Source organism: Lichenostomus cassidix, chromosome 9, assembly GCF_008360975.1.
Source record: "Lichenostomus cassidix isolate B80296 chromosome 9, HeHo_3.0, whole genome shotgun sequence".
Lineage (NCBI taxonomy): Eukaryota > Metazoa > Chordata > Aves > Passeriformes > Meliphagidae > Lichenostomus > Lichenostomus cassidix.
Genome location: NC_139490.1, coordinates 482,145 through 508,374, shown reverse-complemented (window position 1 = coordinate 508,374; position 26,230 = coordinate 482,145). Strand labels below are relative to the sequence as shown.

General features: G+C 50.5%; 2 protein-coding genes and 1 long non-coding RNA gene across 17 annotated transcripts in view; 1 reads left to right on the top strand and 2 right to left on the bottom strand.

The window, feature by feature from the left end:
* The window catches only part of MBNL1 (muscleblind like splicing regulator 1), a 74,612-nt gene extending 63,317 nt beyond the window's left edge, over window positions 1–11,295 (bottom strand). For 10 of the 15 annotated variants that reach the window (XR_014853971.1, XR_014853972.1, XM_085068860.1 and 7 more), the window contains exon 1: window positions 4,572–4,711. The gene's annotated coding sequence lies outside the window, so the exon portion shown is untranslated. Of the gene's footprint in view, window positions 1–4,344; window positions 4,465–4,571; window positions 4,712–11,061 lie in introns of those variants that run through there. The other 5 variants (XM_085068867.1, XM_085068858.1, XM_085068868.1 and 2 more) reach the window with 5 other exon arrangements.
* Window positions 11,296–13,727: 2,432 nt separating this feature from the next.
* Window positions 13,728–15,541, top strand: LOC146433013 (uncharacterized). Its single transcript, XR_014853909.1, has 3 exons — window positions 13,728–13,803; window positions 14,414–14,640; window positions 14,882–15,541. It is a non-coding gene; the product is annotated as an uncharacterized LOC146433013 (long non-coding RNA).
* A 7,513-nt stretch (window positions 15,542–23,054) lies between these two features.
* SUCNR1 (succinate receptor 1) lies at window positions 23,055–24,884 on the bottom strand. The gene has a single exon (XM_085068767.1). It carries the CDS (start codon window positions 24,880–24,882, stop codon window positions 23,998–24,000), a length of 885 nt encoding a protein of 294 aa, XP_084924893.1. The 5' UTR covers window positions 24,883–24,884; the 3' UTR covers window positions 23,055–23,997.
* Window positions 24,885–26,230: the final 1,346 nt, after the last annotated feature.

Genomic DNA, 26,230 nt, shown 5'->3' with positions numbered 1-26,230 from the left:
TCGAAGTGCAGGATTTTACAGCCTCATGACAGAAGTGCTGTCACCTTACACACTGCTGCTTCTCTTGCTAATTTTACCAACAGTAATTTTACCTTTCAAAATTCAAGCTTAGTCAAGCTGAATTGTGAGAACTCCAGTTAGATTTCACTGAGGACAGATTATATGTATTGCAATTATTGCAATGATTATACCTATTTTTTTTCTTCTTAGCTAACTAAAATAAAAGTATTTTGGCTAAAAATACTCTTCTATAACATTACATGCACATAATCTGAAACATGGATTATTTCACAGGGTAGGAGCTGACAGACAGGAGACATTTTCAAAAAACAATTGACCCCTCAGGAAAAGCAATTCTCCTTGCAGACAGTAGGATTCCATCCCGAGGTCACCCCACATCAAACCCAGCCCCCAAACTGCTCAAAGGGCATAGGTAAACCTTGTGCATGTCGCCCTGCCCCAGCCCAGGGCGCTCTTGTCACTCTCCTGTTGCTGCTTCTAAAGCTGTGGAAGAGATTTGAGAGCATCTTCAGAACAGGAGAACTTACTGCTGGTTTTGAATGCACAGGTCAGGGTAAACCAACATTTGTCACTGGCTTTATTCTCTGAGCAAAGTACTGACTGGCACATTCCACCTGCACAGACTGATGAATGGACAGTGGGCACCAGCATCCTCTTAGGAACCACATAAAACCTCCACCTCATAGCTCTGTACATTAACTGCATATTTTCATATGTTGGGATGTATTGAAGTTTCATCACAACTATGCATGGTTTTAATAGTCTCTTCTCTTTCCTTGTTAATTGCTGGGAACTCTCATTGACATTAACGGAATTGCAATTGCACATATTCACATGCAGAGCAGGCTCCAAATGTCACTGAGGACAGCAGTCAAACCTATTTACAGGTTTATCCTTTTGGTAAATAACTATGGGATAGGAGGAAAGAAATGCTGTTTACTTTGCTGCATTACTTGGGAAACTAAGTTTGCAGTAGATAATTGTTAATAAAATTAAACTAAAAAATAATAATCATAGGCAACTGCTCTAATCCCTAAGGGACACAAACAGTGAAGACCACCAGTCATGCAGGGAAAAGGAGAGCTCCCTGTGCAGGGCTGGGCACAGCAGGACACACGGGAGCATAGGAATTCCCAAGCAAGCAATTGAACCCTACCAGATCTCCCCTCTCCCTTCCCTCTGGACAGGAGTAGTAGTAGGAATTTGCTGATAAATACTCATAGTAGCAAAAATCATCCTTGGCATGGACATAAATCATAACGAAAGGGAACAGAACTTTTCCTGCAGTTTTACCTTAACGAGCTGGCCTTCGCTAACATGCTCTTTACAGCATTCCCATCAAAAATATGCCTAAGGCAAAGGGAAACACCTATTACCCTTTGAAAGTTACAGAGTTACCACAAGGACTTTTATAATCCAACACGTGTGACTTCCTCGGTGTTAGAAAAAACAATGTTTGCAGATTATCCACCAGTTCCTGAGCAGGAATCAAGAAGGGCTAAGGCTCATCCCCCTAATTACAGGCATCCCTGTGTCACTACCACCTCCCCACTGACGCTGAAGCAGCAGAATAAAACAAGTACTCAAAGGAAATAAAAACAGAGGGGGAAGCCTATGCTTTAATCTGAACTGGCCATGAGATCTTAATCTACAGTACACACGAAGGAACATTCCTGTGGCCACAGAAACCCTCCTGTGGCTCTTACAGCCTGTCTGCTCTGGGCAGCCAAACACCAGCCCTGTGGGACATCCATCACTATCTCCTGGACTTCACAGTTATTCTCCAGGTTTCCAACACAGTTGGCTCCAAGGACGGAGAAGTCAGAGCAGCACCTGACACCCAGAGGGACACAGCTGGGACATCGTACCAAGGCCATGGAATGGGGCACTTACTTGCCCTCCACAGACCCTTTGGAGGACAGACTGCAGGAGTGCATTACAGATTCTCCTCAGCAGGACCTTCCCTGCTGATGAAATTTTGGAAAGGAGCATTGTCAGTGCTTCCAAGGCACACGAACCAGACAAGCACCAGAAGCCTCCATGCCAAACAGGTTTTAAAAGAAAGCAACAGCAGCACCTGCTACTTTCAAATGTTCATCAGTGTGTGGTATTTGTCACAGAAGTGTCTAAAAATGTTAGTTTATTCAATCCTTGGCCTTCCTATAGGAAGCAGAGTTTAGATAACTCAGCAGTTATTACCTAGTAACACCAGAAAATTATGAACAGCACCCGAGACTTAGTGAAGCACCAAAGTAGTACAGCTCAGGACACAAAGCAATGCCAAGCAAAATTAACCATGCTCCACAACTGAAAAGGAATGTCTACATTTAAGGCTTGAAGCAACTTGATTCAAACATTTATTTCTGATTATACTGTCGAACTTCCAAAGCAAAATGAACCAACAGCATTTCCAGTTTTCAGTAAAACCAGCCAAAACTCTGGGATTTTTACAGGCCTGCCCAGCACACCACCGAGGGCTGCGTGCCCTTCATGAAGAGGGAAATGAGACAATAAACACACCCCACTACTTTTGCTATCCTATATCAGACCAGGAATTCTGCTTCTGTATATCTTTCCTCAGTAGCCCAAGTAAATAACAACTGCACCATCCTGAACTTTTAAATATCACATAAACCAGGCAGACACCACGATTACTTTTAACTCCAACATACAATATACAGAGAAAAAAGTTTTCCCAATTTTCTCAAGCCTTGAGACTAACTGTGAAACTTAAGATTGTTCAGTCATTGCCATGACTTTTCTATCTAAATAGCTTTTGGTTTAATTAAGCCTGGAGAAGTTTCACAGCTGAGAAGCCTGGAGCTTTTAAATTCAAGCCTTTAAACTCAGTGAAGTCCAATTCCATTCTACAGTGTTCCAGTCTATGCCTGATCCAGCATGAACTCAGGAAAGCAAAGAGACATAGGCCTCACAAAATTTCAATTCCAAAAGCACACACTGCAACCATCAAGCTCAGCTCAGCATCACCCAGCACCACTGTCCCTGCCAAAGGGGTTGTTAGGGTGCCCTGCACCCCTAAACACTTCCCAGGCAGACCTTCCAGCTCAGCCCACAACACCCAACAAGCAGAGGGACTCCCAACGCCTCTGGTTCCTGCAATGGCACAGCAATCCCAACCTTCCACATGCAGCAGTCCTGTCAACATCGCAGTGAGCACAGGGGTGCCAAGCCTTTCATTTCTTCCTCTTTGATCTACTCTGAATTATAATATTGTTCTATGCCAGTGGGCCTGCCCAGGGTCAGTGTCACACACAGCCAGCCCGAGGGGAGCCTGCAATCTGACCTCAGCTCTCACCCTAAACTTCCCCTGCAGCAACAAGTGCCATCGGTTAATTATTCATTATGCAAATCATTTCCTTGTCACTTTGGAATGTGTTGTCGTTTCATTAGAACCTTTTCTCTGTAGTGCCAAAAAGAGACATAACCCAGTTAAGTTATTCACCATTACTATTCATTACATCCATCCCTCTTTACTGTTACATCCTTTCCCTAAACCTGCTCTCCGGCACTTCGTTATTTCTGTCACCCATATCCTGCTCCTCCCTTGCTCTCGGGCATATATCCCCCACCTCAAAAAAAAAAAAAAAAAACCAAAAAAAAAAACCCCAAAAAAAAAGAAACGAAAGAAAATTTTTTTTTTAAAAAAATTACATATTTTTCAATGACAACCATTTTACACAGAAAACATCCCTCTGCATTTTTCTCTTCCACTGTACCAACGTCTTTTTCGCAGGTGCAAACCAAAGTTCTGAATTCAAGAACTTTCTCTAGAAAGCAAGCCGAAAGCTCTCTTTCCCGCACGCTAAGGCGGCAGCTGCCGGGCCAGGCCGTGCGGTGAGCGCGCAGGGCGATGCCGCCGAATGCTGCACCGCACCGCCAGCCCGCCGGGCCAGCGCCTGCCGCACACAGCTCCCCGCGCCGTGAGCTCACCGACACCTCACGGACAGCCCAGCCCTGCCGGGCAGCCCCGAGCCGCGGCCGGAGGGCTCCGGGCTGCCGGGGACACGCGTGGGGAGCCCCGGCCGGGCGCTGCCGCCGGGAAGGGAGGCGCGGGCAGCCGGACCGCGCCCCGGTCACCGCTCCGGGTTCCGACCCGCCGAGCGCGGTAACGCTCCCGCCCTTCCCGCGGAGCCGAGCGGCTTCCCTTCCCTTCCCTTCCCTTCCCTTCCCTTCCCTTCCCTTCCCTTCCCTTCCCTTCCCTTCCCTTCCCTTCCCTTCCCCCGGAGCCGCCCCGGCAGGGCCGCCGCCCGCTTTCCCCGCCGCCGGCCGTGCCGCGGCCCCGGGCCTCGCCGCCGCACTCACCCCGGGCCTGCCGGCGGGGCCCTGCCGGCGCGGCCCGCCCGGCTCAGCGGCTCATGCTGACGGTGCCGCCGGCGCAGCGGGCGGAGGCAGCGGCGGCCCGGGCTCCCCGCGCCGGCCCCGGCCCCGCTTCCGCCGCCGCCCCCGCCCCGCCCGGAAGCGCCACCCGGCCCCGGCCCGCCGGCAGCCCCGGGCCCGCGGGGATCCCGGCCCGGCCCGGCTGCGCTCACCTAGTCCCGGCGCGGCCTCCGCGCTCCGGGCGCCGCGGGAGCGAGGGGAAGGCGCGGAGCGGGGCGGCGGCGCGGCGGGCTGCCCTCCCCCGGGGCCGCCCTCCCTCATCCTCCCCGCGGCGGAGCGGCCGGCGCCTCATGAGTCACCGAGCCCGAGCCCGCACACGTGCCCGGCCCCGCCGCCTCCGGCCGGGGGAGGGACGGCACGGCACGGCACGGCACGGCGGCCTGGGGGCGGGCGGCGCTGCCGCGGCCCGGCAGTGTCCGCAGAGCGCCCAGCGCCATCGCTCCGCACCCCCGGGTGCAATCCTGCCCTGGGGATTCAATCCTCCAAAGACTTGCTTCCCAGAGCAGGCAGAAAGACCCTGCTTTGCTCCCGGTTCCCTCTCCGCCTTCATTTTAGCAAGAGAAGCCGTTGCAAAGCGGTTGGTTTTGTCGGCGTCGCCCCGGCGAGGCCAGCCCGGGGGCTGCGGGGGCTGGCTGGGCTCCCCGGCTCCCACCGAGGGCACCTCGCTGCTCCTGTCCCGCCGCAGCAGCGGCACTGCACCAAGCCAACTGCTCAGCTCTGCCTGTGGCCCGGGGCAGCTGTCGGTGCTGCCCTGCGGGTGGCACAGGACAGTGCAGAAAAGGGGCCACAATAGTACAGATTAGCCAGAGGTGTATCAGCGTGTCCCCTGACAGGACACACACCCAGAGCCATGTGCAAAGGAGCCTCATCAAACCTCTGTGGTGCTAACCACACTTTAGGAAAGACAGAAGCAAACTGAAAAGATCCCAAGGAAGGACAAAAATTATGAGATTAATAAACATAACTTACCAAGGCAAGAGGAACTTACGAATACTAAGGAAGAACCCGTTTAATTTCTTTTGCTTGTAAAAAGTCATTATAAACTTGATGGTTATCTACTGTTCTCTGCATTAACCTAGAGGACAAAAAACCAGAGGGACACACACCTGAGTATGTGCAGAGGCTGGCAGGCTGCCGTGCAAGGGGGTGTATAAGGGCACAGGGACACACCAGGTCTGGTCCCACTGCTGTCAGCTTGCCGGGAAGTGGGATGAGAGCTCCAGGGACAGCAGTGGGCATGAAAGCGTGGAAGGAGCTGGAAGCAGCGCCAAGAATGATGGAAGCACAGCAATGATGATCTGAAATTTAAGGACACTATAAAGAGCAGGAACAATTGTCCCTTGTATTTATGACAGTGAGGACATGAAGATGGGCTGAAACTGCAGAGAGAGAGTCAGGCTGGACTGAGAGAGGAAAAAAGGACTGATAAGGTACTAAATCAAGGTAGGCATTCTTCTGGAGGAGTGATTCAGGTACCCTCCACCGTGCCTGGGGCAAGGGAACAGATGAAGTGACCTTCTGTGGTCCCTCTTCCAGCTCTTTCTTCCCCTGGCCCTGACAGGTTTACACTGTTTGATCTCACTTCTGTGCTACAGCAGCAGCCTGGTCCCTCCCCAGGCTCACAATAACCCCTACGTTGTTCATCCCTTCTCTTATTTTTGTGCCATTTGCCACAAAAGTGTCCTGTGCCTTTGAAAACTGTGCTTTGCAGCTCTATTTTACCATTTTAACAAAGTCAGTGGCAGCATTCTCTGACTTTGTCCCTTGCTATCTAGGCAGCAGCAGTGTCTGAGCCAAACTAACACCCAAAACATACAAATATTTTTGATGATTCCTGGAGACATTTTGCTTAGTGTTTTATTCCTAAGTATTCTAGCATGTAAAGCAACTGTTTCTTGATAAGGCTGATTACATCTTATTGATAAGGCTGAGCACATCTCACTGCACACACACATATGCTTTCATGAAAACTCAGTTCTCTTTTCCCTTAAACGTTTAGTTTCAATTTCTGTTTCCTTCCATGGGGAACAATTCAGAGTGCTGTTGCCTCGTGGCAAGTGCTGCAGTAGTTTCTGTTCCTCCCTATTGCTAAATTTAACGGTGTCAGTTAACCAATGCAGGGAAAACTCTTCCTGTCCTGGGCACAGGCTCTGCCCCAGTGGCTCCAGCGGGCACTGAAGGCCAGGTGGGTGCCTGACCCCTCCCTGTGGGTCCCTCAGTGTCAGGTTGCCAGATTATCAGCACTTCTGCCTCTCCACAGGAATGAAAGGTGCCACAGGGAACTTCCACAGAGGATTCAACCACTCTGTGATTTGGGAAACGTTGTAAAACAGACATGTCACACTCATAGCTGCACCTCCAAAGAGCTTTCGCCTCACTTTGCTTATGAAAATTAAGAGCCACCAAATAAATGAGTTCATGGAGAGAAAGAGTGGGACTCCTGCACACAAGCTCCACTGCCAGCGCAGCTGACCCTGTGCAAACAACATCACAATGTCTGTAAGGAGGCGATTTTCTCTCGCAGTTGTTTCACATCAGCCCTGCACCAGCAGGGACTGCAGTGCACAGCAAGGGTCTGAGGCTGCTGCAAGGAGTGAGTACCATGAGTACCACACACGTTAGAAACCAAAGCACAAAAGCTATAGGAGGCTTTTCCATAGTTAAGGTCTCGAATTTGGTCTGATTTCCCTTCCCTCTCCCTCACAGCTCAGGCCAGTGCCCCAGCCCAGCCCAGGCACTTCACTGAAGGGCTGCCCCACTGCTCTCCTGCAGGGAAACACCAGATACTCCACAGACCTCTGTCTTTTACACCTTACACTTCTTGATAACTTTATTCTGAATTCCTATCCCTCTCTCTTTTACTATTTTCAGCATTAGTGGCACATTACCATCTCTCTCCAGGAACACATGGTGGCCACAGCACAGCTCTTGGGGCTGGATGCTGTGACAAGCAGCAGTCATGCAGTGGTGCCCTGTTGCCAGAAAATAAACACCAAACTCCCTCCCTCATTCCCTCCCCCGAGCAGGCTCCCATTTTCAGCCATGGTTTAATTTCAGCCTCTCTCTGTTGCTACAGACTGGGATTCCCATGCCACCTGTTGTTTTAAATTGGGGTTTTCATCCCTAGCCAACAGGAATAGCAGCCTTCAAGGAAACCACGAGGCACATTGACATCAGTAAACACAAGGAAAGAGACAAGGAAAGAGACAAGGAAATAAACAGCAAAAAAGATAAGGAAAAAGACAGTTTATCTCCAGTGTCAGGTTGTGTTAAACATCTCTGTCAACACAGACAGAGTTGAACCCTAAGCAGAGGGTTATGTTTTGTGAGATGAAGTAATAACAAATAATTCCACATTTGACTTTGGGAGACAGATTTTGTTGCCTGGTCTCAAGATTTGAACTCCACCTGCTTCCTTCATGAGGCTTTTTGTTCTGCTACACAGCCTGGAGGGGATACAATTAGCTTTGCTTTTTGTGTGCTCTAATCACCCCTGCAACAGAGCAGGCAGCACGTGTGAGACAGGATGGGTTTAGTGAGCATCCCTGAGAGCTGCTGGGCCTCAGCAGCATCCGGTGTGCCTCATGCCCGAGGGAGAGCAGGCACCTCACTGGCCAGGAGAGCTTTCTGATACCGGCTGGTTAGCTCTCATGGCTTTTTTCTAGAAACTGTAGACTGAAAGGACAAAGAAACATTCAGTTTTCTTTCAGAAAAATGTCATGTTCTTACACTTGTGTTTCAATGAATCTTAATCCAGGTCAGAACAAAATCCATGATATTTACCTGCCTCACTGTGCATCAGTGCAGATGCACCCTCAGACAATGCAGCCCTGGCTGCACAGCCCCAGTGGGCTCTGGGAGTGAACATTACACTGGGCCATCTGTGCTCTTCCTGTTCCTGTTTGAGCACAAAGAGCTCCGTGGGCCATTTCCTCCCTGAGAACCAACATCACCATGCTGGGCATTTCCAAAGCACTTGTTCTGGTCACAAAGTTTCTGTACAAACTCCTCCCTGCTCAAATTCTTCTTCAATAATGTTGTAGGACAGTGTCTGTACTAGTGACCTTCCCTATACACAGAGCTTAGGCCTTTCCTAGAAAACACCCAGTGGCTAAGCTGTGCCTCCTGGTGCTGCCTGGGCATCGGCAGCATGCTGGGGGTGTGGGTGCCCAGCTGCTCCCACTGGAAGGGCAGCTCCCACTCCATCCCTGGTCACACGCCTGAACTCCACAGACAGGGATTGGTTGCATTGGTAATTAAGTTTAATTTCACTTTCCCATCTAAGTCCATTTTCATGTGGGAACAACCTGCCCACTTGGTTGGAGGCACTGCCTCGAGTGCTGGTGCCTGCTGGGAACCCTGCTTGGACACCTCCCTCTGGGACAAGGCACAGCTCCAGTCTGCCTTGGTGCCACCTGAGATGGCATTTCTCACTGTATCCTGTAAAGTGAGTGCATTCTATTCACACCGGTTTATGCAACGGGATCAAACCCTGGGACACAGATGTCAGGCACAAGCTCTGTCATAACAAAATGCCCAGGCAGGGCAGGGTAAAGAGGAAACCATAAGGAAATCTCAGATCAAGGGGTCTCTGAGATCATCATCCAATACCAGCAACAATCACCATCTAGGATTCCAAACACCCAACAGACTAATTATCTTACAGCAAAGATAAAAAAATGTGTCATTGCACACTTAGCACTGTGCGCCACTCAACCCAAAAGACATAAATCAGTACTCCAGCACAAAGAGAAACATGGTGTGCTGTTCTCAGCTTTTGAGAGATACTTTGTGTTTTAGCGTTCCTGTGTGTTATTGCAAGTGGAGCAAGACAGAGGAACTCTCCTGGCTGAGTCACCACCGAAAATGGTGCCAAGGTGCCTGTCCTTCCCTCTGAGCCCGGCAGGCAGCAGGGCCAGTGGTCACCCGGAGCATGGCAGTGGGACACTAACGTGTCCTGAAGCCCCACAGGAGGGTGCCTGTGGGCATCCTCTTCACAGCTGCACCTCAAGCAGAACGAAAACACCTCTTCACTGCAGGGCTCCCACCTGTGAGGGGCACGGGGGGCTCCCTGCCCAGCCTCACACACACAGACAGAAACCACAGTGCAAATCCACCCGAACTCCAGGGATGTGTCTTCATTTCATCTCACCAAATAACTGCAATACAGCAGTCACTGTAGTCACTTCCCTTGACTGAAGCAGTCACTTCCCTTCCCTCCTTGAGCCTTTATTAAAGGCAGACACGAGTTGCTTCAAACCCAGCCTGAACACGACTGTGACCCTGGAGAAGCTGTTCGCTTCCTGATGCCCTTATTTGTGCAGCGCCGGCGAAGCTCAAGTTCCCCAAAAAGGTCTGACATGAGCTGCAGTGCTGCCACCACAGAAGGCCCTGCTGCCTCCCTGCTCCTCCGGAAGCCACTCCTGGGGCTGCTGCACGGCGCACGCTGCCACCGCTTCCCCGCCGGCCTGAGCACATTTGTTTCTGTTTTAATGGTTTCATCTGCATGTGCACTTTTGTAAATACAATGCACAAATTTATGGCTTGGCCCCTAACACCATTTTGTCCTTTTATTTTACAGCTTCCTGCAACTACTATGTGATAGGATTTTTGTTGAAAGCCATAAAATACTTATAATCTCTCCTAGTCTACAAGCACATAAATGAGCAAAATCCACACTACAAATTCCCAGCAAATAATTGTGATACCTGTTATGGCTTTTGCACTTTCTGCAAAGGGGATTCCTTTCCTTCTCTGCAGCTCTTGCTGGAGCCCCTCTGGCAATGCCAGGTCGCCCCCCAGCCCCACGGGAGCAGTGTGGGTGCTCAGCACAGTGGCTGCTGCATGCGATCCGATGAGGTGTTTAGTCATGGAAAACTGGCAGCACGTTCTTCAGCAGCAGCAGATTTCACGGTAGGAAGCTGAGGGTCGCTCTGAGAGGATTAATGTCGTTTTAATTTCCCATGCTCTTAACCAACAGCCCCCCAGAGTGCCCGAGCTGGGCTGAGGGCAATGCTCCAGGGATGGACAGCCACCTGCCCTGCCCAGAGCTGGCAGGACCAAGCGGAGGAGCAGCACTTGGCCCCGTTGGAAATGCACCCAAGGCGGGGCACAGCCATGGCGGGAGTGCCTCACCAGCCCTGCCTCTGGTGAGGCTTAACACCAGAACAGATGTTAAGCAAGCTCACAGGACTCCTGTGAGCATGTGAAAATCTCTCTCTCATTTTTTCCAGCACAATAAGCACCACAGGTGATGAAGTGATAGAACTGTAGTAAAAGCAGAAGGAAAGAGAAGATGCACCCTCTCCCGCCACGGCAGCAGCTCCCGCGCCATGTGTGTCCCGCGTGTCCCGGGAAGCAGCTCGGTGCTCACTCAGGGTCACTCAGCCCCACACCACAGGGGTCCCAGCGGACCCCCATCACACACCACGGAGGGTCTACGGTGGGTCTGACTGCGACTTTTAATGCTCTTCAGAACCACAGAGTTTTGTTATCCATGTCTTGCATAAAAACATCTCGCATTTAGTGCTCATTTCTCTGATATATTATTTAACTCTTCACCAGTTCAAGATAGCAAGACTCATGCGAAAGCCGCACAATGAAAGACGACAGTGAAAGCGTCCAGCTTTGCGAGCAACTCACCGTCCGTCACGCCAGGCGCGCTGCTCCGCTGCGACCCGCGGCTGGCGAGGCTCCGCGCTGGGCGAGCGGCTCTGTCCCACCTGGGGCTCCTGCGCAGTGCTCGGGGCGCCAGCAGCGCTGCTGGCACAGCCACCTCCTCCCCGATGCCACCGCGCCAATTACAGCGTGCTGCTCTCTGTGACCGCGGCACGGCGGCCTGGCGAGGGGGAAGCGGTGACAAGCCAGAGAGTGACACCTACCAAACGTATGGGGCCAAGGGCTTGCAGTGAGCCCTACGTGCAGGGCTACCCACGGCCACGGGCTGGGGTTTGCATATATATTTTCTTAAAGAAGCAAAAATTACTTTCGGCTAATAAAAAAGGACATGGCAGAGGAAGTGCTTTGCATGGCGGGCGCAGCGCAGCTCGCTGACATGGAGCTCACGGCTCACACAGACACAGTTCGGAGCACTCAGGTTGCAGACATCTCCCTGTGCCCCATTAATCTGCCCGCTGGCAGCTGGTGGGGGAAGCAGGCTTGTGCTGCTGACATGGCCATGGCTGCGGTGCCTGGAAATGGGGCAATGGCTGGGCGGTGCCCGGGACTCCTTCCTGCTGCACGCCGCAGATAACGGCAGCCTGGCCGGCACGCTGCCGGCAGCACCCGCAGCATGGCTGGCCTCGCCAGCCAGGGACTTTCAGGCCCATTTTTGCTATTTCTGCTGTGGTTACCACCATCTCCAGGCAGCCCTTCCACCCAAAGCTCTGCTGCACTCAGAGCCAGCTGGAAATGTCCCTCGCTCAGCCAAGGGAGCAAACGCCATGGCGCTTCCATTTTCACTGGTCACGCCAGCTTAGGTAAACGCCTGGAGGACTCCCATCCAGCAGCTCCCGTGGTGGGCACAGCCCAGGGCAAGGGGTGCCGAGAGCCTCAGCGTGGGCACTGCTGCAGTGGGAACGCCGTGTGGCTCCTGCTCGGCTGTGCCAGCTGCTCCTCACAGCCCGCGCAGGAGGGCTCAACCCACCAGCCACCGTGCAGGGAGCAGAGTTGCCTCTTGCGGGACCTGATCCCTGCACTGCCTGAGCTCAGGGCGTGCTGCAGGTGCTGCGGGAGGTGCAATACATGGTTAAGCAGCCTGGAAGTGCTGCCGAGGGACCCTGCAGCCAGCACAGGATTTCCTGTCATTTCTTTCCACTCCTCCACCAGTGTCTCCCTCCACTCCTGCCCTGCATTACAGCGCTGCTGGATTCACCCTGCCACCCTACGGGGCATTGCAGGAGTTAAGGGAGCAGCTTTCCCTGAGTCCCTGAGCCTGGCTTGTGGCTCATACCGGCCAGCCTGGCACAGCCCCAGCTCAGCCACAGCACCAGCAGAGTGGGGGGAGAGTGTCTCTGTCTGCACGGCTTCCTCACTGAGGCTGCTGCAAGAACTGCCCCACGATGGAAAGCACAAATCCTGAGTCCTGATTTCAATCACTAATAAATAATAAAATCAATTGCAGAGAGTCAATGATACACTGATTTTATTTTACTAGGATTTGGAGTAGTCACCTGAGAAATATCAATTCCTATTACAGAATTTCCTGTGTTTGGGCAGGGATAGGGATACTCTGCATGAGGGATCTCTTCCCATCCTGAAGCGTTTTTTCAAGCAAAGCAGAGGCACCCCGGTCCCTTCTCTGGGCTTTGCAGACGTTCAGCAGCTTGGTCAGAGTGTAACCCCCAATGAGGGTGAAAGGCACACAGAAATTTCACCCACAGAGATACAACAGATAAAATTTCCTGAGGGTGTCAGCTACCTGTGCAGGAACACAACATCCTCAAGGCCTCCCTCAGAACAGAGGCATCCCCGAAGAGGGGCTCTGCTCTGGTCTGAAAATCATGGCTGAAATGGCAGAAATTTTCTCCTTTCTGCTGGCACAGCTGTGGCACTGCTGGGCACAGTGTGTTAGCAAACAGCCCTGTTTAATGTGACATGAACAGCCGGGCTAGAGACGGAGCAGAGCCCATCAGCCCTCCCTGTGGTGTCAGACATGCAGCAGGGGGAGTCTTCATGCTCTGACGAATGAGTAAAACTGCTCATTAAATCCTGATCACAGACGCACACTTGTTGGCACAATTTTACTCAGGCCACATGGATTGCTTTGCTGCATTGGTTCTGCATTGAGCTAAAGTATCATCAGCCCCAGACTGCTCAGGGTGAGCTGTGGTGGTTGGGACAGATGACAACACTGTCTGTTTTTTTCCTTTTTTCTGGTTATTATTCCTAAAGAGTCCAAAGCCCAAGGTTTTTCTTAGGCTGCAATTATTGAAATAATGAGTTCCTTCTGAAAGGCTTTCTTCTCTCTCAGCCCAAATGCCCTCCCTTGGGAGCTGGCTGGGGAAGGACAACCAGGACTGAGCGTGGTGTCACTGTGTGCCTCCCACCTGTGCTGGAACCCCCTGAGGCTGCCAGCTCAGCGACCCTTGGCGTGCTCCTGGCTGGAGTGACAGCCTGCAGGATCGGTGCTGCCGAGGTGCTGCGTCACAAATATGAGGTACTGCGTCACAAACACGAGGTTCCATGTCACAAACACGAGGTGCTGTGTCACGAGTATGAGGTTCCATGTCACACATATGAGGTGCTGTGTCACGATTATGAGGTTCCATGTCACAAATGTGAGGTGCTGTGTCACAAACACACCCCGGAGAGCAGAGACAGGTGCTGAACAAAGGCCTCCTCTCCTTGAAAATGTCACCAGCGCCTGGGAGCTCTGTGGAGGAGGTCTCTGGAGGGGGCTGGGGATGTGTCTGCTCCCAGCTGTGCCATCCCAGGGCAGGTGTCTGCACCAGGGATTGTGCCACCAGCAGCAGCAAGGCCAGCCCATGTCATGGTGCTGCTGAAGGGCTTTCGGTTCTGAACATTTCAGTAGCCTTAATTCTTTCTCATTGAAGCTGACAGTGTCTGACCAATCACCCAATTCCATTCTTCTCATTATTTTTCCCAATTTTGATCACATCCTTGTCTCTGTTTTGAAAAATAATGACTGTAAAAGTTTTCAGGGGTGGGTGCATTTTGTGTTTTTTGCTAAGTATGAGGAGCCTTTGGTTAATCTGTAAAAGATTATCTGAATCAGAGGAAATGCGGGAAACATATGGACAATCTTGCCTTTCCCTCATTAGTAGATAAAGTGTCCTTACTCCTCATTTTCATCCCAGCATTGGAGATAAGAGCTTTGCTTTCCTGCTGGATATCATGTAAAACAGATCCAGATTGGAAACAAAGGTCTCTTCCCTGATATGGGAACCAGGAGCAGGATCTTCATGTTTTTATATTAAACCCCAGTGTGAAACAATGATAAACTGACCCTTTTTTACCTTCTTGTGTTGTTTAGGCAGCCGTTGTATTTTCCATGATGAATTGTGTAACTGAGGCAGAGCTGTGCCATGGGCACACTGGCCTGGCTGGCACCAGGCAGGACTGGGGGCACCTCAACATCCCTGAGCTTCATCCCATACAGGATTGTTTGAGTCCAGCCATAAAGGAGGAGGGGGTTGGCTCAAAAAAGAAAACATGTAATTCCCAAAAGTTAAAGTCATATGTAAATGCAAAGTGCACCAGGTAAAATGACAGACACTTATTTGCTTTGTGCTTGGCATTTTTCCCTTTAAAAAGGTAGATCCCAAAAAAGTGATGCTACTAAAGGCCTTCCTGCTGTGTTCTTTGCCTCTTTCTCCTCTTTTTCTTTATTATTAAATGTATCTAGGCATAAAATAAAAGATAACTTTAAGAAGTTTGCAGATTTTTCAGGCCTAGGACTTTATTTAATTTTCTTTTTCAATACTACCTCTTATCATCCCAGTGCCTGGTAAAGAGCCAGTGGAACTCCTTCCCTGCCTTTCACAGCCTCCCTGGACTTCCAGACCAATGGCACATTCCTGCCCGCAGCAATGCAGCCAAATTAAATATTAACTTCTGGAAATGTTCCTCATTTCTCTCACATATCATCTGGGTGAGGCTCCCCAGGCTCTGAAGTTTGCCGCTGCCGTGGTGCCTGTGATGCTGGGGCACATTCCAGGCGCTTGTGCAGCTCCGGCAAAGCCCAAGCCGAGCCGCAGGCTGGAGTGCCGGGAGGGAAAGGCTGTTCCGTTCCTCAGGAATCCCGGCCCGGCTGGGAGGGCAGCGGGCAGTGCCGGGGCTGAGCCCTGCCGAGCGGGACATGGCTGGCAGTGGGGATGGCAGGAGGGCAAAGCACAGCCAGCGGCTCTGGGGAACGCCGCGAAGCCTCTGCGGCACCCACCGGAGACACCAACATCCCCGCAGGCAGCCGAGTGCCGGGAGAGCCTGCCCAGCCCGCCGGGGATGGCCGGGGCTGGGGACAGCACTGCGGGGACTCCTGCATGTCCCTCCTGCCTGCGCCAGGCGCTGCTCCCGACGGCAAAGCGCGATCCTTGTGGTGCAGAGCGGGATGGATGATCCCGGCGCTGCCAGAGCGGGATGGATGATCCCTGTGCTGCCAGAGCGGGATGGATGATCCCTGTGCTGCCAGGGCGGGATGATCCCTGCAGTGCCCGAGCGGGATGATCCCTGTGCTGCCAGAGCGGGATGGATGATCCCTGTGCTGCCAGGGCGGGATGATCCCTGTGCTGCCAGGGCGGGATGATCCCTGCGGTGCCCGAGCGGGATGATCCCTGTGCTGCCAGGGCGGGATGGATGATCCCTGTGCTGCCACAGCGGGATGGATGATCCCTGTGCTGCCACAGCGGGATGGATGATCCCTGTGCTGCCAGGGCGGGATGGATGATCCCTGTGCTGCCAGGGCGGGATGGATGATCCCTGCAGTGCCCGAGCGGGATGATCCCTGTGCTGCCAGAGCGGGATGGATGATCCCTGTGCTGCCAGAGCGGGATGGATGATCCCGGCGCTGCCAGAGCACTGGGAGCTCTGGTGTCGAGGCACAGCCACTCGAACCAAACCATCCCGGCGGGCGGGTTTGGGGCTGTTGCGGGGTCGGACGGGCTGGGGAGCGGCAGGAGCTGCCCTGGCTGTGCCGCCCTGAGCAGGTCAGAGGAGCAGCCTGGCGAGGAGCCACACTGCTGCTTCCCAGGGCAGGACGGAGGGATGTGCTCAGGAAAAGGGCTGCGTTCTGTGGAAGGTCTGAGCGCAGCCCTCCCGCGGGAGTGCGGCTGGGGGGCGGAGGGGAGAACGTGCTCAGGTGGTGTGGGACAGCCAAGACCCTTCATGTCCCTGCCCTGGAGAGGACATTGCCTTTTTGTCACTTTATTGAAGGGATACCTAAAGGTTTCCTCCAGCCTTGCAAACACTCAAACCAATATATCTGTCTGTCTCTTCAGGAAACCACAGTCCTCAATTTCTTCAGAAGACACTGCTAATTCACACGGGTCTAGTTAAGACCTACTTTCAGACACATCGTCTGCTATGAGGCACCTTCTAAACTAGCATTTTATAGCACTGGTTTTCCCAGCCCGAGGAATTAACCAACACAGATAAAAGTATTTTGGGATGGGCACTGGGTTCACAGCATATGAGAGGCCACATTATTTCATCAGAGCCACTTCTGTGGCTGACAGCCCTGGTGTGGATGCACCAGCCCCATCCTGCCATGCTCAAAATAAAAATTATTAGAATAAAAAAATAGGAAGACAACAAAAGTGGTGTTTCTGTCTTGTTCTCATCAGGGCCATGTCAAAAAAGACAGTTTCAGGGTCTTTTCTGCAATCATGCATTGCTCAAAATTGCACAAGGATGATGGAGCCCCCCAGTTAACCAAAGCATGGTGAGAAGCACAAAGCATGGTGAGAAGCACAGACAGAGGACACACAGAACACACCACCCACTTCACTGACACCAACCAAGAGCTTCCGTGATCTGCTTTTCTGGGGCAGCTGTTGGTGGAACATCCATCCCAGTGTCTGTGTGTGGCTAGCACAGGTTTTTCCCATGAGAAATTTTCTTGTGTTTTATAAATAAAGATAAAGTTTGGATGTTGTTGGAACAGTGTCCCAGAACTTGGACAGTGCAGGCCTGGCTAATCAGGCCTGGGGGAAGGCTTCTGACTGACCAATCTGGGTGACTTTTGAGAACTCTATATATGTGATGAAATCAAAACAATAAAGGTCATTCCTTCTTGCCACTGAGAACTGGTGCCTTCATTACTCTGCTAGCTGCTCAACAGCGACATCTGTGCCCAGGCTCCTGGCTGTATTCCAGCAGGGCAGAGCCTTCCACAACCTGCCGTGCCTTTGACAGAAAACCAGAGCAGTGCCTGCCCAGTACAGACCACTTGGTGCAATGGGCATACTGGGATGTAGGAACATCCCCAGAGCTGGGGTTAATGATCAGCTCATCCTGTAAACACCAGCTGGATTCTCAAACTCAATATTTAAAGTTATACTCTTTCTAATTAATTAGTGACTATAGCTACCTGCCATAAAAATTGGATTGCAAGTAACTAATTGTTAGGTCATATTTTAATTCGTTTTTTTGAGTGATATAGGCAGCTTTTGTGTCTTGTGCTTTTGGAAAGGATATAAATAAAAATATGAAAGATACTATTACAGAAGGACAGAAAAATAAATATGAAGTGGCACATCCAGACAGTGAGTCCATTCAACAGATTTAGAGTCTGCATGTTGCAGGTATGAAGCAGAAACCTTCTTTAAAATAAGATTTAAGGAACCCAAGGAAGCAAAATCAAGCCTGTCATGCTAAGAAATACTGTTGGAGAAATTTACATTCAATGCTATCAGTACAACAGGCTGAATTAATGTAATGACAAGCAGCAGCTTTAAGAAAAACTGATTTTTCTGATATAATTCAAAATAGGAATAAAGTAGCTAAGAGGAAGCATTTAGCTCTGTCTGTTTTTGTCTTTACCTGTGTAAAGCAATACTGGGTGCTATATAGAGAGGTCTGAAAAGAATTTTAGGAGGTAAGCAAGCTTATTCTTCCTCACACAGGCAGCAGGTCTGGAAAAGCTGCTTTCATAAATATAACAAAAGTCACAGCAAACCCCTTGGAACCTTGTATGTCACAGTGGGCAGAGGAACTGTTAATGAGAACAGGATAATTGTAACTAAACATTAATTCCTCTCTATTTATTTTGGTACAAGGTCAATTCTTATGTTATTTCTTCCCTTGCCAAGTTGTACCAAACTTTCTGCCCAAAGGTGTTGCAGGCAGGAGAAAACAAAGACTGAATTAATCTCTGATGGGAACAGGAAAAGTAATTTCGGGATCCTTTGAGGTTAGTACTGAAATCCTTCTAGGAAATAACAGAAATCAAAGCAGAGGAGAGAGCATCTGCTCAGCAACTCCAGCTCCACGCACAGGATGAGGATAAAGGACATTCACTGACCCTGGGGAAGGCAAGGATGAGGCTGGGGCAGACACTGGGAGTCACAGCACTCCTGAAACACAACCAAACCCTGACTTCAAAGGCATTTTATGGAAATCAAGCCATCTGAAGCATCTTGCAACACTTCTCTACATGAAGCAAAATTAACGGCATTGAGGCATCACCATTTTGTAAAGATTGCCCTGAAATGCACAACAGCTAATTAAAAGGAAATAAGAAAAAACATCCTGAAAGCCAAATGGGCACTGAAAATAAATTGCTCCCAGATCAGGGAAAGCTTATTTCTCTGTGACAGAACTATAGACACAAACCTCAGAGAAGCCAGCATTGCTTAGGGCAGTCAACAGCTAAAGCATTCCCTTCAAAAATATTGGGTTGAAATACAAAGAAACCAGAATTTCCCCATTCACCATAAAGAAAAATAATTATTAGAATGATAAAGTACTTCCTCTCCAGTCAAAAACATATTGCTAGATATAAAATTATGGCAACTGAACCTCATACACAAGGTTTTTAAATTCAGGCCTCTGTAGAAATGTGCTCTAACAGGATGATGTTTGTTTTCACTGGCTGCTGCTTGCCCTGGAGAGCCCCCAGCCATTGTGCTCCTGCAGGAGGAGGATTTCCGCTAGTAAACCTGCCAGGGAAACACAACCAGGCATCTCAGGAGCTGTATTTTGTTAGGAGAATGGAAAACCCCTCAAGTGCCAGGAGCTGTTCAATAACAAAGTAGAGGTGAGCAGCCCAAGGTCCACCAGCTAAAGTCATGTTTGTTTTGACTCTCTGTAGGCTGAGCAGGAGAAAGGAGACATGGGAAACGTTTCTTTAAACTAAAAAAAAAAGAAAAAGTCCAAATTACTTTTTAAGCCACCATTCCAAGGATGGAGGGAGCCCCTTGGAATGATTCATACATCCCAGCCATTTGCCAGATCAGCTGAGGACAGAAGTGCTGTGTATCCCTGCAGAGCTCCTGCCTGGTGCCTTGGCATCTGCTCCTTGTACTTCCATTTGCAGGGGAGATTTCTGAGGAGTTTTCTTTGTTACCCAGCTCTCCAGGTTAGTTGTGTGCACACTGCCTCTCAGTCACGACATCTGCAGAAGCCATGGGCTCTGCTCTGTGCCACATTTCACCCTCCTGCCTTAGCACAGGGCTGCTGCACGAACGCTGAATGCACATTTCCATCACCAGATAAGCCAAACTGGGTCACTTGATTTCTGTACAGTAACTCCTGATTCCATCTGACTGTCCCACCACAGCCCAACACCACAATGCACACGCAAGCTCTCTCTCCAGCAGATCACTTAACCAGGCTTTCCCAAGAAATGCCATGTTCAGCAGTAATTTTTTCTGCTGAAACTTGTTTAGTTATCAAAGAGACTCATCCTTACCTGTTCAGTTTGCTGCTTCTTCCTGCACCTGCAGCACCACAGCAGCACAAAGGCAGCACAGGAGCCTTGGGCAGGCAAGCAGCAGCACAGCTCCTCTTTAACCCCTTTGTGCCCCACGTCCTGTCTGATGGAGCTCCTGGGGCAGGAGGAGTCCATTCCCTCCTGCAGCCCCTCAGCTGGGCAGTGGACACTCCCCAGCCCTGCCCACCCCTGCATCACCTGCCTGGCTGGGTCAGCAGCTCCCTCAGGGGATATCTGATCTAATCCCCCTGGTGTTTGCAAAGCTCACTCCTCACCTTTCCCATCAGAAAGAAGGAATTGGGCTGACAGCAGGTGGGCTGTGTCTGCTCCTCACCAAGCAGAGCAAGTCTCTGGGAAAGAAGAAGAACTCCTAAGACCAAGCCTTAGAGTAGCCAAGAGCACAGGGTTTATTTCCAAAGGCAGCAGGCAAGCTGCTGGATTGCTTTATTTATCAAATAATTTAATTCTTTCATCTGGATGATTATTTGTGAGACCTTCCATCCTGTGACTCCTACGTGTCAGGAAGTGAGGCAAGAGTGCAAGAATGAACAAAGGGGCAGTTAAATGTTCCATTTCACTTATGTGGGTCAAAATCTCAATAAGACACGGAAAACTGAAAGGAAGAGGAGTCTCACAGGTACCTTGCCCTGACATGAGATCCCTGCAATGCTCTGCCCCCAGGTGTTCATTGCTCAGGTCAGACCCTGATGCTGCTGATCCAAAAGCTGCTTTGAGCAAACATGTAAAACTATAATTGTTTATATGTGTGTTGCTGCACACCTCAGGTCTGCCCAGACACTGCTGAGGTGACCACACTTCACCAGCCAAAGGAGAGCGTTGGGCTGCATACAGACTGCCCAGAGAGTAAAGCTCCTCCTGGGCTCCAGGAAGATTATTTAGCTGTTTATAGGAAGTGAAAACCAAATTGAAACCAAGCAGAAGTCAGCTGAATTAAAATCTACATTCCTGTGAAGATCAGCAGTTAAACTCTGAATTGCCAAAGTGTCAGTGACCTGGTCAGGACACCCTGGTGGGACTCCAGAGTGTGTCAGCTCACTGCAGATGGCTAGGGCTGGACAGGCATCCACCCCTCATCTGGCACAGCACTGAGTCCATGGCCCTGAGGCAGCCTGTGGGCAGTCCTGCTCTTCTCGGGAGATGTTCTTTTAAATCATGATTAACATAGTGCAGAGCAGGAGCTGCTGTGGCACAGAGCACTGCAGAGAGCTGGGGGCAAGCAGCACAGGCACTTGTCTCCAGAGCAGCCCTGCTTGAGCAGTGGCAGGGCAAGAGGTGATGAGAACAGAGGCAAACCCTGGAAATGCCCTCTAAATGTCAGGAAAAGCATTGTGGAACATTTTACACGTTCCAAGCTGCAGAGGACCTGAGGTTTGCTCGGGTTTGGAATGAATAAGAAATAGATCCATGTGTTTTGTAGTGGGTGTGGAGCTGGTTGTGAATTCCCTCCAAAGACAGGTTCTTGCAGCTCTGTCCCATCCAGCTAGACCTCTCCCTCTCGAGCTGAGCCATCAGGCACCTAGAGAGGTGATTGACTGCATGTAGCCCAATGTCTTGGCCCTGTTTGCCTGGCAAGGTGGCTGCTGGGCTGGGAATTCTGAGCTGGGCTGGGCAGAGCCCAGGGCAGCCCCCAGCCCCTTGCTCTGCCCACACTGCCCTTCCCAGGAACAGTTATTTTTAGGTCACTCACCGCCACTGAAACATACTTGGACTGTTTTCAGGCTGACTCACAGCTGAATTCCTGTTCTGGAGGCATTTTCAGTCCACACCCAAAATAAGGGAAGACAAAACAAAATGAAACCAAAAAAAAAGCCCTGTCTGGATAGTAACCAAAGCCCAGGGCATGTGTCCAGCTGTGCTTGCAGCCCAAGTGTGGCTCTGTCTGGAGGGGAACCTGCACCCCCAGCTCATTGCCCACACCCACACCTGCACCCACCTTAGCCCTGCTTAGCCCAGCTCAGGTCAACCAGGTAGTGCTTTGGAGCTTTATTAATCTGAATTTGTCCATGCACTCCTCAGAAGTAGAATTAAGCAGAGAGAAACATGTATGTGGACCTTGAATGTAGTGGTTTTTATTCTATTTTATCATGTTTTTAATTGCAAGGCAAGCAGCACCACAGTAAACTGTGTAATGATCTGAAGTTTCACTCATTATTTTAGGGAAATAGAAGTCATGGAGACTTTAGAGACTGCCACTAAATCAAAGGTACAAACCAGGGTTTTCTCAGAAGGGGGAAGAACCAGAGGCCAGCAGGTCTCTGAATGCCTTGAGCTGCCTGGGCTCTGTCTGGAGGTCTCCAGCTGAGGAGAAGCTGCTGTGGTGTGACCAATGCAGGTCACAGGTGGGCAGGCAGGTGTCTGGGCAATAACAGCATTGCTGTTATGAAACCAGGTGACAGAATGTGGGGAGCTCTGTTCAGCACTGGGATCCCAGGGCACAGGCACTGCTTCTGCCTTTGCACCTTTCTGATGATGGATCTATGGTATATATTGACAGAAAGAGCATGCATTTGAAGCTGATGATTACTGTGGGTAAATGCCAGGCCAGTGTGTACACAGGCAGGAATCCTTAGTGACTTAGTCACTTAGAAGGAGCAGATGACCCTGCTCACCTCAGCGGACAAAGCAAAACAAATATTGAGCATATTAATCCATAAAAACTGTCACTTCCCGTTGTTCATGAAGAGAAATCAGCTCCTGGCCATCGATACCTGGGCATGGGATGCCACGTGCTGTGCAGACACCTCTCTGGAGAGGGCAGTGGCACCCATGGCTCCAGCCCTGCCTCAGGGCTCAGACTGGACTCTTTGGGCAGGACAGGGCAGCAGGACCCAAGCAAGACCACGGCAGTGACACCTGGATGCTGTTGGGCTGGCAGTGCCTCCTCTTCCAGCAAACCCAGCCTCGAGGAGGAAATCTAAACTGACAAAGCAGCTTGAGCTTCTGCATGGCTTTCTGTGCTAAAAAAACCCAAAGCAAATAAGTTTGTTCCACATTTCTATCAAGAGTGTGGGGTCACCTCCCCGGCAGGTACAGAAGTGCTGCTGCTGTGTGGGGCAGGGAAGCAGACCTTGCTTTGATAGCACTGTGACAGGGCTGTGTCAAGGCACAGGACCATATGACATGGACCAAGACACATGGTGAGGTTTCATGGACACCCCCCAGACCAGCAAATAAAGGAAAACAACACAGAGGAGACTTTTTCTATTTTTGTAAGCCGAATGCAGGGTTTATTATCTGGGGTCTGGTGCCACAGGCACAGCGAAGCACAGTGATTGACTCATCAGAGAGCAGAGCCCAGGATGAGCTGGATGAGACCTGAGGGGTGTCCTGTTCCCTGTGTGGGGAGCAGTGAGTCCCTGGGCAGGGCTGAGCCCTCGGTGCTGGCAGGAGTGCAGACAGGGGAGGGGGCTGCCCACACCCTGCCCACACCCCCTCCCAGCAGCTCCTGGCTCAGCCCAAGCTCCTAGGGGCTCATTGTCCATCGATCTCTTTCCCCTGTCTATTTGAAGTCGGGTCAGTCCATTGGAGAGTAACTTTTGCTGTTGATCGATCCTGCAGGGATCAGGCAGGGACTGCTCCTCATTAGCTCCTGGTTCATTAGTAGAACTGCTAATGAAGTTTGAACTCCGAGGTGCAAATTCTGCTTCAGGCTATAGATTCCACTGGCACTTATAGACATTTGTAATAATGATAGGTAACTCCATGCTGTGATAAGTGGCTGTGAGAATGCTCATGTGAGCATGCCTGGCTGTCCTGGTAACTGATGAAGGAACATTTTATCCCAGCCCAGGCTCACGTTATGGCTCACAAAAGAGCTGTCTGAGAGCAGTGTTTTCTCTCCAAGGGCTGACTGGATGGTCTTTTGTTTGCAGTGTGAATGGGCTGTGGGGTGTCCCTCTGTGAGAGCAGGGTCCTGCTGTCCTGCTGGGAGCCAATATCCCTGCTGGTTTGCTGCAGGCAGCTCAGCAGAAAGTCTCCCATGCAGTAAGGTAACAGGTAACATTCAGAGAAACACAATCAGCTCATACCTATTCTGTAGCATAAATAAAGTTATCTAAAAATGTCACATAACTTTATTTATTCAGCAATCTGAAAAATGGCACATTGCTGAATGCTCTCCCTAAGGGAATTTCCTCCCAGACCTCTCCCGCTACAAGTGATCTCCTTATTCACTTCCCAGTGATTGTCAGCCTGCCCAAGAGCTGTCTCATCTTGGCCATCAGCATCTCTCTGAAGTGGTCACCCATGAGGAAATAAAAAACAGGATTAATGGCACTGTTTAGAAAGGCAAAGGGTCTTGTGATGACATAAGCAGTGCTGATGATTGCCTGTGTGCACTCAGAGATGTTCAAGGCTGGTATTCGGGACGCGAGGCGAACGTTGCGCATGACGTGGTAGGGAGTGAAGAGCAGCGAGAAGATAACCACGGTGAGGATCACCAGAGTCAGGGGCTTCTCCAGGGTCAGGGCAGAACTGTGCTGCTCGCTCCTGGTTTTGAGAAAACGAACCATCTTCACGTAGAAGCAGCACATGATCACGAGAGGGATGAGGAAACCAAAGACAGTCAGGAACATGCTGTAGATGAGGTTTGTCACTGGGTCCCCAGAGCTCGCGTAATCAAGACACTTGTAATTATTGGCAGGTGTTAGAGGCTCCAGGAAATGCACCAGCGGCAGCAGCTCCAGGATCACCCCGATCCAAATGGCAATGGACACCATAGCAGCCGTTCTCCTCTTCTGTAGGATGTGGTCCCTGAAGGGGTGTTTCATGAGCATGTAGCGGTCAGCGCTGATAGCAGTGAGGAAGAGGATGCTGCTGTACAGGTTGGCATGCAGCAGGAATCGGTTGCTGTGGCACAGGATGCCCTCCTTTGCCCACTGATCTTGGGAGTAGCTGTTCACTAGTATTGGCAGGGTGCACAGAAATAACAAATCTGATATAGATAAGCTGAACAGGTAGATGTTGCCGCTTTTCCATTTTTTCAGGCAGAAAATATAGCCAAACACCACGATGGTGTTTCCAATGACGCCTAAAATGAATTCAAGGCTGTACATGGTGGAGAGATAATACTTTTCTAGTACTCTGTTCGTCAGCAAACAGTCACTGGTCTCATTCACAGCCTGGAAAATCAAAAGGAAAAAATAAACGTCAAACCGAAGTAAAAGATCATTGCGTGGTTATTGTTATATCATCTCTGTAATCAGTGAATGCAGCCTGCTGTTTCCTTCCAGCCTACAGGGTAAGTAGATATGTGACCTCAAACAATGTCTCTCACACATGGGATTGGTACTTGCAGACACTGATCAGAGATGCAGAACAAGATGGAAAGTCGCCTGAGCCAAAGGCTCTGTGAAGGACTTGAAGCAGGAGCATCACTGAAGGAAGGTGTCAGCCACGATGTGCAGCTGCTGCTTGGCCAAACCCATAGCAGTGCAGAGGGCAGGAAAGTGAAACCAGCCCATGGGTGTCCTGTCAGTGACTTGCTGGAGTCATCTGCCCCTCTTACTCAATGCCAGTCCTGTGCTCCTCACTCATCACCGAGGCAGAGGTTGGCTGACAAGGCTGGTGAGGGATGAACACATCAGCAGCAGAGGAGCCACTCTCCAACAGCGCTGCTCAGAACAGTTAGGAAGCCAGGAGAGATGTGTTTGTTTAATTAACCCAACCCTTAATTGCACAGTTTGTGTGCTTTGCTGGTAACTGGGTACCAGAATTGCAGAGGATGAAGCACATGTCCTGTGCACACTGCCAAAGCTTTCTTGGAAGCTGTGCCACACATGAGCTTGCCTCAGGACAAATTTTGCTTTCTTTCTTTCTAAAGCTTGGTTTAAAAAATGCTTTCATCTGCAGGGCAGGAAATAGAGCAGGATCCCAAGTGTTTATTCCTCTCCCTCCTCAGCAAAACCACCTGCCCCTGCCACAGCGAGCTGCAGGACACAGTTAGTTTTTGGTAAGAGCCTTGGATAAAGTGTCAGCCAACAACTGGAAAGCAGGGAAGGCAAAATAGCAGATGCAGGAATATAGATCAAAACTGAACTCAAGCTAAGATTAAGCATTTCCAAAAGTGTTCTAGTGTCCAGAACTTGTTCACAGGTCTGTGCCCTCAAAACACTGTATTTCGTTCTGAAGAGAGATCACAAGGCAGAACAAAAACTTCATAAAGTTGTCTGCAGCAAGTCTCTACACTTGCTCTGTGCCCGCAAGAGACAGAAATGCTACAGAGAGTGCTTGCTCTGCTCAGAGTGACCTCACCTGCAGCACCTGCTGAGCCCTGGCTGCTCGGCTCCTGAGGAGAAACTCAATTCCTTAGTGAGATTCCAAATGTAGAAAGCACAGCACGGACATTAGCACTTTAAACAGCAATAATAATTGAAAAGTTCCAGTATTGGCAGCTATACTAAT

What these genes read in the sequence shown, in the direction of transcription:
- SUCNR1 (XM_085068767.1), bottom strand. Translation starts at nt 24,882, where the DNA reads ATGTACAGCCTTGAATTCATTTTAGGCGTCATTGGAAACACCATCGTG.